General features: G+C 38.9%; 1 protein-coding gene across 2 annotated transcripts in view; it reads right to left on the bottom strand.

Annotated features, from left to right (window-relative positions):
- Positions 1–12,584, bottom strand: part of nfat5b (nuclear factor of activated T cells 5b) — a 41,210-nt gene that overhangs the window by 7,802 nt on the left and 20,824 nt on the right. The window contains exons 2-12 of one of the 2 annotated variants that reach the window (XM_034680966.1): positions 12,111–12,236; positions 8,823–8,885; positions 7,688–8,249; positions 6,578–6,764; positions 4,784–4,974; positions 4,296–4,468; positions 1,685–1,819; positions 1,537–1,589; positions 865–997; positions 392–466; positions 173–264 (exon numbers count right to left, since the gene is read on the bottom strand). In XM_034680966.1, coding sequence (XP_034536857.1) covers positions 173–264; positions 392–466; positions 865–997; positions 1,537–1,589; positions 1,685–1,819; positions 4,296–4,468; positions 4,784–4,974; positions 6,578–6,764; positions 7,688–8,244 — 1,596 coding nt within the window. In that variant the 5' untranslated portion in view covers positions 8,245–8,249; positions 8,823–8,885; positions 12,111–12,236. The remainder of the gene's footprint in view (positions 1–172; positions 265–391; positions 467–864; positions 998–1,536; positions 1,590–1,684; positions 1,820–4,295; positions 4,469–4,783; positions 4,975–6,577; positions 6,765–7,687; positions 8,250–8,822; positions 8,886–12,110; positions 12,237–12,584) is intronic. The other variant, XM_034680965.1, reaches the window with a different exon arrangement.

The raw sequence follows: 12,584 nt of genomic DNA, 5'->3' as shown, positions 1-12,584 counted from the left end.
AAAATCTTTTGTTTTAGTCATTATTTTGTGAAAACTGTCCACTTAAAAGAACTGTGCTGCGTTTTATGATACATTTGAACTATTTACAGTATCACATGACAACAATTATATCTTAACTGTTTCAATATGCAAGGGTTATCAGTAAGGTCGTTAATCAGGTCAGATGTTTCACCTTGAATTGTAGGTTGCTGGTGACCTCCATCGGAGTAATGTCCTCTCTCTTCACTAACGGCAGCAATGATGGTATCAAGGCACTATCTAGAACTGTAGTAACAAAAACAATAACTCACGTAAGTCCCAATCTTATACTGTTTTCATTGTTAGCTATTTAAATATGTGGGCAGTTTATACAGTCATGGTTTTGTAGAATAGTTAACAAAGGGAAACAGACCTTTAATTTGTTCATCAAACGGGCATGTCTTCACTGGAGAGGGAATCTCTGTCTTCACAGGAACCTCATTTTTGACTGAAGGGGAAAGCATTCACAGATTTTATGTCAAAGGATCCAATGTTTATTGTTTTACTGAAGTCGTTCTTATGATCAGATCTTTCAGGGTTTGTTTCAGGAAATAGAAACTAAGGTCTAAGCAGTTTAAAATTGTGTTCAATGAGGACAATCAGGTGTTGGTGCTCTTCAAAGATTTAGCATTCAAATGCTAATACTTGCTATACTCCCACTGAACTGTAGGTGGTGGTGTTATCAAGTTTTGAAATGAAGTGAGCCAGCTGTGGTGCAATCAGGTAAATCAAAAAAGTACTTTGTAATAAATGAACCATCTCCTACATGATACAAAAAGCTGGTCTAAGAAGAGACAAACACAAACATGTGATTGAGTAGATCAGCTGATGTTTGCTTGAACTAACCTGTATCAGGTGTGTAGGTAAATGGCTGGACATCATGGGATCTCCCAGCGTTTGTCAGCACATAGATCCCCACACACACAGAGGAGATGATGGCTTGATTCTCATATTGAGGAACCTTCACTATCAAGTGATTCTGCAAGGAAATTATCAGAACAGGTCAGTAAACATGTATGAATATGAGAGTGGGCATAATACAATTTAATATATAAGTTCAGATCTTTACAGTGATGTCTGCATTAACATGTGATGACTTGTCTTATACATTTTAGGGTAAATACTTAAGGTTTGAGCCAATGATGTGCTCAGTGTTTTTATCAAACAATGTTTGTTCAGGTCACAAGAGGGGTCAACATTTTTCCTTCACAAGTAAATAAATGACATCAAAGAGTTAAACAGAAGAACCTCCTCTATGAGCTGCAGAATCATCATTGTTTCCAGGAACAAAGATTATAACTGGACTCTTAAGACACACTCAGTGCCGCTTTCCAGACTGAGTGCAATTAGGTCAGAACACAATGAGACTACTCAAACCTTTGACCCAGCAGCCGTTTAAGATGATTACATCTAAATCCCCATACAAATCTGAAATGACTGCTTCTATCTACTCCGCTCATTTGTAATTGGCATTAATCATTTGTTACAAAAATAACACAAGAACAATCACATGCGTACCTGGTGGAAAAGCTCCATGTCAATGTCAGCCTCGGCCTTCCATGACGTCTCATCTGGCAGAAGGTGAAGTACGTTTATTTTAATGAAAAAGCATGAAAACTCAAAATACGTACAATCAATTCAAATTTGAAAGTCTGATTTTTTTTACCTGAAACATTTTCTTGAAATATGACTTTGGTGTCTTTTAGAAAGTTTTTGCCGATGATGAAGACTTCTTCTCCACCTCTCACTGAACAAGTGTGCAGTGACTTCTTCAAGATCTCAGGCAACCCTGCAGGCTGAGCTGGAAAGAGATGGAAACAGTGTGAGTTCATTAATAAGGTTTCACTGAAAACTTTCCCAACAGTTATTCATCCAAACTTTGCTCCCTGCTGCTGTAAGACACATTCACCTTATTTACAGTCAACACTGATATATTTACAGATTAAAATAATGATCGATTCCCAAGGGTTGAAAAACAAAACAGATATGTTTTATACGGCAGCATTTATATAATAATTGTTTTGAGGTAGCCCTACATCATTGCTTTACTCAACACAACACAGTGTGCAATGCAGTGCCAAGCTTAAAAGCATAAATAGTTATTAATGAACATAATTATAAGCCACTGGAGATGCTCTCTGGTTCTTCATTTGCAAAAAAAAACATAATGTATTTTCCCAATGATGAAGCCAATGATGCCATCATGGTAGCTGAAACATTGTAAAACACCAGTCTCATATGTTCAGAGTGGCCCTCCTTTTTAAGACTGATTGGTAATACGGTTCTTGAATATATACATTTTAAATACATTCATAAAAGGACAATCATTAAATATGAATCACAATTTACCAAGCACTTTCTTGCATTACAATGAGTAATAACTCTAAATGACTTTATATATCAAAATATTATAGCCAGTCACAGCAAAACGTGTCCGAAAAGGAATGAATGGATCAAAAATTCAAATGTCTATTCAGTGTTTATTTGGCTAAATAAAATATATATTATAGAGGATCAGGCTTTTGGTCATCGGGACGCTAAGCTTTGGCAAAACACATCCCCAGGGATCCAACTCATACTGGACATGCACTTTTTGAGCTGCTACCATCTGGCAGACATTTTAGGACATTAAAAGTAAAAACAAACAGACTAAAAAACAGTTTTTATGCAAGAGCCATTACTGCTCTCAACACTGTTTGAGTATGGGAATTTTTGAATAGTGACTTTGTGCAATATAGTCAAGTCTAATACACATGTGCAATAATAACATAAACTGTGCAATAATAGGACTGGGGGAAAAATTCACTCTCAAGTGTGAACTTCGCTGCTCCGTGATTTGATTTGTATGCTGTGTGTTTGACAGTGTTTTTTTATTCCTGTATTTATTACTTTTTATACCTTGATTGTTTTGTTTAAATGGAACCTAATGAGGACTGCACCTTTCAATTTCGTTGTACTTGTTGCAATGACAATAAAGGTATTCTATTGTATTCTATTCTGTTCTATTCTATTCGTTTATATTCTTTGGAACTCCCTACGAGATGATCTTAGGTTAACTGAGTCTGTGTCCTCTTTTACATCATCACTAAAAACAGCTTTCTCTGAACTGGTGTGCTATCAATATATATATATATATATTTTTTGCTTGTTTAACTTCTTGATAGAACTGTTTTATCAGCTTGTTTTAGCCTTGTTTTAAATGTACGTCTGTAAGGCACCTTCTAACTCTGGTTTTGAAAGGTGCATTATAAATAAAATGTGTTATTATTATATTATTATTTTCCCATCATGACACAAGGCTAACAAGCTTGTACAATTAGAGTCAGAAGAGACTGAATCCATGACAAGATAAAACTTTGTACTGCTACACAGCCGCTTGCTAATACTCTTGTAGTTTTTGATTGCGCAATCTGCCCTGGAAGCTTGCCATCTGTTACAATGCATTTCGTAACCGAGCTATCAAGGGTAAGTTTTGGACTTTTTAAAAATCTATGATGACCTATCATCTTAAAGGAATTGAATTTGAGGCCTTTAGAAGCTGCAGATACCCTGAACAGAGATGTGATGTGGTCGTCTAACTCAAACTCTCTTTGTTTCTCACAGACCTCCAAAAAGAACTTTGAGCAACCTGTAGCTCAAACCACTCCCCCTTTGCCTCTCACACATTTCACAAAGCTTTCTCACTAGTCTGCACACCCACACGTACACTCATGCACAGATGCCAATGGGGGATTATTGTTTTTTTTTTTTCTTTTGGTTTGGTGGAAAGATATTTCCCCGGATTGCATTCTGGCTCTGTGTAAACAACAGAAGTCCACACACCTCGATTGTTTTGTCCTTTCCTTCTCTTTCTCCCATGTCTCTCTCAGAGCATTTCTACCAAATCTATTTTATTATGGCCCTAAGCGTCTTTCCTGTTCACGAAATCAGCCACACCCTCATACTGTATGCATTATCAAATAACACTTGAATCTGAAAGGATCTCTACTCATTGTCTCTGAATGCGGACATCAAAAGCCAGCAGTCTTCAGACCCGAGGCTGCATTAAACCTACAAACAGGACCTCCTCTGTTATAGGAACAGATGAGGAAAACAGCTCATCTTATGATGGGAATCTGTTGGCTAAGTAGGTTACAGTAAACCGTCTGTTTTGTCTCTATCAAACAGCTATCAACAGAGATGATACATTTATGCATCATCTTGTCATTTGCCAATATCTATCCAATACTCTATCTTTTAAAGTTTGGACCGAGACAAACACCAGGAGTCTGACTTACTGCACAGGATTGGAGATGAGGGAGTCTGTAGTGTGAGCACTGAACCATCTGGACGGGGAATGTTGACCCGAAACACCAGCCGAGCGCGTGTGCTCTTCTTCTTTGACCCGGCCACACCGATGCGAGCCTCGACGTCAGCATTACGGAGCTTCAGGATCCCAACACAGTCCACCCTGCATGGAGAAACAAGGATAGCTTGGACAACCTGCAGTTTAAACAACAAACTTCACAGTGTTTGCTAAACTAGCAGCTCCTCGCAACACTAAATACCTCAGCGTCTCATTACCACAACTGATTTCCCCAAGGGGATCAGTGTACCTGAGACTTCTCATGCATGTTTGCCATCCTGTTGTTAAGTAACTGGTTTGAATTATCTGTAAGTTACCACTGGGCATATTAAAGAAAGGGGCCTTTTGTGGTTTATACACATAAAGAAATGTAACACTTACATGGAAATACTAAAAGTTAATCATAAGAAAAGAACATACGCTAGTGTCATCATTGTGCTTGGATCCAGGGACACCTCGATGACTGTTGTGCCGTCGATGTCCACCTCTTTGCAGGCCGTTGTGTTCCGGCCAGTGACTCTGCACGCCTGGTAAAATCCATGAGGCTTCACGCGGCCAGCATCGTTGCCCACAAACACCTGAAGGACTACCGGCTCACTGACTCCCTCCAGCTGAGGTTGAAAAAAAAAACAAGACAAGCAATGTGTGCATCAAATAAAATGTTTAAAATGACACAGTAACACTTACTTTTATTGAGACTTGAGCTCCGACTGTGCCAAGAAATTAATGAGCAGCTAGTTTTCTAATCTCATATAATTGATCCTGTTCTGTCAGGTGCTATTATGTCCCATCACAGGCATCTTAACAGCACTTTCCTTACCTGTGAAGTAGATGCCTTCAAGTATTGCATGACTTCATGTTGGCATCTTTACATCATGCAATTGAGCTTTATATGTCCTGCCCATTTATCTAAATAAATCTTAGCTTCAAATCTGCACATCGCCTTTCTTCCTTCTTGTGCAATCCATTCAGCCCTTTTTAAAGTACCTGTGTTTGGCGTCTTTGTAGTTAGCCTGTATTTCTACCCATTTTCTGCATGTGTCTACCTGCTCTTTAAGAGCGCTGACAGTACAAACAAGACGAAGGCTGATCCAGTAGAACTCACACCGCTTTATGTCTGGATTCACTGCTAAAACACCTCTTGGGCTCAGATTGTTGGTCCAACTCCAAACTCATTCCCTTCTTTTTCCCATCTATTCTCTCAGGAATCAGGAAACCAGAGTTACCTAAAGACATGGTGTAGCTGATACTCTATGCTTAATTTAACAGTTGAAGTTGAAGTAAAAATCAATTTGAGTCTTTTGTATTTATGGTCCTCTCAAACCCTTTTTCAGTAGCATAACTTCATACACAAAAATAGTGTTCAACTAACAACAGGGCAGACATTCCCTGTGCAGTGAGGGGTCTAACACTACGGAATGATCTACCCGAGGAGATCAGGTATGCTGAGTCTGTGATCTCTTTTGAATCTCTTCTTAAAACACACTTTTAGGGCATAGCTTTCCTGACTTTACCTGAACTTTATTGTATTCTACTTTATTTTAACTGTTTAAAAAAGATATACTGTATATTTTAATAATTGTATTCCTTTAGAGTTATTTTAGGGCAATTTTATGTCTTTTAATATAAGTTTAATTTCTTTATTGTGCCTATTTTATGACCCGCTTGTTTTATTTTGCTGCCTCTGTAAAGCACTTTGGAAACTGTTCTTTAAAATATCTGTATAAATCAAATTATTATAATTATTATGATTATTGTTAATATTATTATTATCATCATCATCATTATTATGATTACTATCATCATCACCATAATTATTATTATGATTGTTTTTATTATCATTTGTCATCATCATGTCCAAACCTTTGTAACGCAACCTTTCATTAATATTCAGAATACAAAAAGTACAAAACAAAACCATAAAAGAGAGGAGGGTTTTAAAAAGTATTGGATAAAGCATTGCCCGGCAACAGTATTAACTTACTCAGTCAAGTATTCAGTCTCTGCAGGAGAGACTTTCCACTTCCTCCCACAATGACCTAACCTCACTCACCTTGACCGTGTCTGACAATGTTTGCACCACTGCTCCTGTAGCTCCATAAACAGGAAGTCTCACATACTTATTTCAAAGCCTCTGGCAGTAATCCAACCTTCAACTCAACCCCTAACCCGACCTTCATACAGCAGAAGTTGTGTCACAGGTTTGAAAGTTACCTTCAAAGTCGGAAAGCCCTGCTGCGTGCGGTCCTTCACAGACCCTCGGCTGCCTTCGGTCAGATAGCGAGCTCGGTGTTGAGTCTCAGGCTGGACCAGGATCTTCAGCTCCTTGCCCTCACACTTCTGTGGGTACTGCATCAAAAGAGTCCCTCCCTTCTGTTTGGTCGACTGAGGATCATCAGAGCTGCAACAAAGACACCAACAGATCGCAAATTCTCAGACTTAATCTCAATCCGTGTTTAAGTTCATGCAATCTAACTGGCAATGTCTGTGGTTTAAAAGGTAAGGAACTACATGACATAGAATGACCCTGTCTTCATTCAGACCCCCTACCCCCCAACACTGAATGATGCTCTGAGCAAACCAGAGTTAACAGGCCCTTCATCAACCAGGCATATTCTATCCCCAGCTCTTAAACAGAGTTATCTGCTTATTTAATCTGCTTCACTTATCCTCCGTCTTTGAGAGCGGTTCTGTGATTCACTGTGGCTGACCATTGTTTGTGCCTCAGCATCCTGCCCCTCCCTCCTCTCTGATCTGACCGCTCTTCTTCAGTCAATGTGTGGTGGGAAATTTAGAGCCAGAATAAATTGTTGAAGATTTCCATCTGGTATACAATTTGTCATTTCCTTTTAATAGCTTTTCTGACAATTAGGATGAGTGCTGTTTGAGATTAGAGCAGGAGGGCTGTTAAAACAATGGTAATGTAGATTAAAGCCTTCATAAGACGTGAACTACTGAACTACCTTTAGGAGTAAAAACTTTACTGATACAATGTGATGACTGTTTATCAAACAACTTCCCACTGTAAGAAAGTCAATGTGTTCCTTTCTCCTGAGCACAAAGTATATGCAGTATGTGTCAAGACTGAAAATAATAAGGATCTGCTGCTATTGGTTTTGCAATCATCAGATCAGAACTTGCAGAACTTCAGAGACTTTTACAGAAACTGGTGTAAGCCAACAAGTGTAATTAGATCCTAATTTTGTCACTTTTTCTATTCTTCTTCTACCTGAAATTAAACATGATCATTCTCACGCCACTTTAATGGAACAGGTCGATGATAAAGTACTTCAAATTGGCTACACCTGAGGGTTTTTCACAAACCTTCCTTTTGGTCCAGTTTTGCTGTCAGGGCCCAGCTGTGACAGGACAAAGTGTGGACCTTTAGCACTGTCAGCATCAAACATGTCCATGCTGCCGTCCACTGCAGGCGCAGATTTAGGACCGGGCCTCTGGCGAGGGGTCCGCTTGCGAGACTTCCGTGGCACCTCCGTGTTGTCATTATAAGAGATGCTGCTCATCATGCTGAAGTTGGAGAGCGAGTCCTCCATCCAGATGCTGTTACTCTGCTCAGAGTCCAGGGATGTTTCACCCTGGCAGGACATCTGGCTGTCATCAAACAAGTCTTGTGGAGGTGGAGAGATATTCAGTACGGTGCGGCGCTTTGATGGGGTCATCTCACTGCTTCCCCTGCTGTTACCATTCCCACCCTCTGCTCCGACCACCTCCGGTCCCCCTCTACTACTCCTGATGTCGTCGGTGTCGACATTGCTGCACTGAACCGGTTTCTGGTCACTGGCTGAAGCACTGGAATGAATGGCGGAGCTGGAAGAGGTGGAAAAAGTACTGCGCGGGCCTTCCAGGGTCATAGAGGCGGACATGGCATCTACAGTGCAAATAATTACATAGTGAATAAAGCTATCCCAACCAGAGTTGGCTAGCAGTCCCATTTAAGCAGCAAAATTTGTTTATGATTTTTTTTTGTTTTGCTTTTTAAGTTTTTTTTTTTAATTTTACACTTTTGTTTGGTTCTTCCAATTAAAAATTCCCCCTTTTCACTCGATCGTATGTGCGTGTGTCTTTGCTGCTTATGGTGTCTGAAGTTTATAAATGTTCAGTATGTGAGGCGCAGTATATGAGTGTTTCTAAAGGGGCCAAAGAAAAGATGAGTGATGAGCAGTCCCCTGTATGAAAAACTATAATAATGAAACTTCTTGTAAATAAAAAAAATGATTGAAGTTATCATTTGTCTGATACTGTGTTGATGTTAGCCTGACAAAGTCAGGTCAGAGTCTGTGAGATTAATGAAATGGAGAGGGAAGTTTAAAACAGTAATATGCACAACATAATGCATGCTAGTTATTGGAGCTTTGAATTTTCAATTTTTATTTTTTGCTACAAAAGTTCATTTGGTTGGGACTGAGCGTAGCCACAGAGACAAAATAAACAAGCTTCTGACCTATGAAGCAGAGAACTGCAGACCATTTTATATGCAGACACTCCCTGCTTCAGAGGGAACTTCCTGGAATATAAAAATAAGACAGCGAATGAGCAATAAGAGCTAAACAGTTAAAATTATTCAGATTTTGTAATAAATGAGAAAAACACAGGGTATTTGGTTTGTCAGGAAATGTTGCTCCGGCATGCTGACATTGACGCTGTAATTTCAAAAGCATTCAAATAGTCACAAGGAACTAGATGAAGAGTGGGGAAAAGCCTGGTTAAGTTGCAGATCGTAAAAAAGGAGTTAGACTGCTGTTGAAATTCTGGATTGTTTGGTGACTCATTGCTCAACACTGTAATTGTAATGTGTCTGTGAAAAAAAAGCATTTTCCTGGAATAATGAAAAAAAAAAAAAAAGCCAGGTTATGTTATTGGCAATTTTCAATAGAACAAATAGTTCCATGGAAAGTGAAATACAGTATACTTCACCTGCGAGTGGTTGTAATGAAGCACTGAAGTCCAAAGGGAACAAACTCCTGGATTTACTGAAACTCAATCTAAGGAATTGATGCTTCAATGAGGAGCAGAGCAAAACAGCAAGCACAGGCTAAATGTCATTTCGATATTAAAGCCATTTTGGAATTGTCAAAAGTTTATTAGGATTACAATAGAAACAAAATTGTGAATTGCTCCAAGTGCTGTTTTTTGAATTATCTTTTAGCTTCCCATAAGTCTGTACACAATTTGTTGCTTTGATGAGTAGATATCATCAGACCATGAGTGTGGGTATGTTGGACCAATGACAAAGGTCAGGGGGGTGAAGTTCTTTTTCTTTCTACTTCTAATGTTTTAACATAGTTTCATCCACTTCACTCTCACTGCATGTAACAGCTCATATGTTTTCTACTTCAATTAATGCAAGTTGAAAAAGTGGCTAAGCTGTCACTTCTCAGCATTTATGCGTCTGTACCTTTTTCTGATAGAAGCCAAAAACAATGTTAAACACATTTTCTCCTGTTAAGTGTACCATGCCTCTATCCTGTTTGTTTTTTTGCAGCATGCAATTTCAGAATAAAACCAGGTAATGCTGTTGCTAATCTAAAAAAAACGTTCTCCAATAGGGATTCCACAATTCCTAATATGATATGATACCCATTGTAGCTGGCTCTGAATTTGCTCCATTTGTGTGTGCGTGAGTCCGAGGCAGCAACACCATGAAGCACCGGCGTCTCTAAAATCTGTGGTGTGATTAACGGTAAACAAAAAAATAACTGTCTGCAAACATGTTTACACATGTTACAGGCAACTGGAAACACTTCCAACGTGACTGCACACGTGTGTGGCCATCACCCAACGATATCACTGACGCCTTCCTACATGCCCCACTGGTTCAGAGAAATAACAAGGGGCAGTGGGGATGTTCATTATTAAGGATATTAAGCTGTTTTCAGTGGATGAAAACTGGAGAGTTCAGTCCTATGTGGCGGGTTTGGAAGTGCAGAGTGCAGTACTCCAAACCTGTCCCCTGTATGAAAGTCATACAAGCGCTCATTTGGCAGAGGAGGTGACAAATTAAGTGAGCAATTAAAAGTTGGAAAGGCCTAAAATGCCACTCCCAGTCACAAGAATATGCAATATTTTGTACATACTGTATGTCTATTTATCTATTTGATGTCATACAGCACCCCAGGAATGTGCTTAAATGGAAAATGTGCTTTTAATTTCCTTCAAAGTAAAATTAAGAAATACTTAGAAACTTTAAAAGTTGCTTTTTTTTCTTCTACCCGTGCTGTTCATGTACGATTTGCCTACACCAAGGCGCTGGTTTGGCTCTGTTAGTGGAGCGGGCACTTTTTAATTATTTTTTTCTTTTCTTTCAATTCTCCTTTTAATAATTTATATTTTATAGGCTCTTGTTTGCTTTATATTTTTTTGCACTGTCTACTTTGCTACTGACACCTGAATTTCTCCGTTGCGGGACGAGTAAAGGACTTATCTTATCTTATCTTATCTTATATTATCTTATCTCCATGCATGGAGGCTGTGGTCCTTCTCACACTGGTTGAGGAACTGATTCCCGATCCCGGCATGATTTGGTGCATGTCCTTCCCCACTCTCTCTCCCTACATTTCCTGTCTCTCTCAAGCTGGCTTGTCTAAAAAGCACCAAATCAAAATATTGTTAAAACTCACAGCTGAACCTTTTCATCTGACCATACGGCGAGCACAATGATTAGGCCTTTATTAATTAGAAGAATTCTGAAAAAAGGGATCCTTGATAAAGTGCTGATAAGTAAAGAAGGTTATGCAACCATGTTAGTATACAACGTTCAAAACAATGAGATTACAGAAACTCCAAGCTTACTAATTCTCTTAAAATGTGAAAAAAACCTGTAAGTATTTTGGGCTGAGAATGCAACAGTGTGACATAAGAGGCTTTGTCAGGCTCAGAACTCATTATTGGGTAATTTTACACTTTAGACCATAAACCTATTTAATATTCTGAATCAAAAAATGAGGCTCCTTCAAAAACGTAGAGGCCTCTTGTGTAATCTAACACATTAACTACTTTTACACACTTCCTGTATACAGCCAATTACATGTATTAACAACAGCCACTCCTTCAACCAAGTGTTTCACAGTCTATCATGGTGCAGGTAGAAGGCATTTTCGGTTTACTGAACTCTGATGACATAATTTGCTTACTAAGTTCTTTTGTTTTGTTCCTCTAATATGACTGGACTGGTGTGGGAGGATCACGGAGCTGCAGGCTGGTTGTTGGACAGGATTTTTTTTTTGACATATTCAGGTGTTTGTTTAACAACAGGTGCAGACTAGAGAGGCAGGATGTAGGTTACCTCTCCAGCTGTTAGATAAATAGATCAGACTTCTTCATAACTAACAACTATTTCCTGTTTACTGCAGCACGCTTTCTCCACTTTGGTATAAAGAACTGAAACTATCCAAAAGGTTCATATTAGACCTCATGGTCTTATGTTTTCTTCAATTCTGAATTTTAAAAGTTTTATATTTATGATTACAGGCTGATGACTAAATGTGCGCTGATTCTAAAAAAAATAGGTTCCAAAAAATGTAAAAAGAAACCTTGAAATATAAAAAAATAACCTAGAAACATTTGTTGTTTGATAATTCGGCCCTATATTTACAATAAACACTGATATAATTAACAGTAATAACTTAGCAGCCCTGTTGTGCACCCCTCGAGCAGACTGTGACATGAGGATGAGATGTGATCAGTGCTGCTCGCGGAGAAGATAGTTAATGTAAGAGGAGCATGATCTTACCTGATGCTATAGCTGCTGAAGGAGGAGGCCCGGCCTCTCCACCGCTCTTTTGACTCATGGCTTTAAGGATCTGTCTAGAGGAGGAAGACAATCGTAGCTCTCTTGGAAGAAGATCATACACTGATTCTGTGGAGACAGAAAGGGGGGAACAAATTAAAAGAGGGATTATGTGGAGAGAGGAACTCAACAGAATTGGATGTCAATTTGAGAGTCATGATTTCTGTGTGCGATCAATAACTCATTTGATGTTATGATTCATGTGTTATCCTCAGAAATACATCTTTGTGTTTCATTTCACTGTGATGTTGTAGTAACAGTGGCACGTTTCCCACAGCTTTTTATGTTCCAACTCTCAAGTAATTATAAGAACGTATCTATGACCTGGTTGGCAACAAATCTGAAAAATGACAAGGCAATACAGAATTTATTAATGTGCGAACAAAGCATGAGGATTCCAGCCTCGTGACAAATGCC

Source organism: Notolabrus celidotus, chromosome 3, assembly GCF_009762535.1.
Source record: "Notolabrus celidotus isolate fNotCel1 chromosome 3, fNotCel1.pri, whole genome shotgun sequence".
NCBI classification, from domain to species: domain Eukaryota; kingdom Metazoa; phylum Chordata; class Actinopteri; order Labriformes; family Labridae; genus Notolabrus; species Notolabrus celidotus.
The sequence above is the reverse complement of the archived record's forward strand: the minus strand, read 5'-3'. Positions and strand labels throughout refer to the sequence as shown.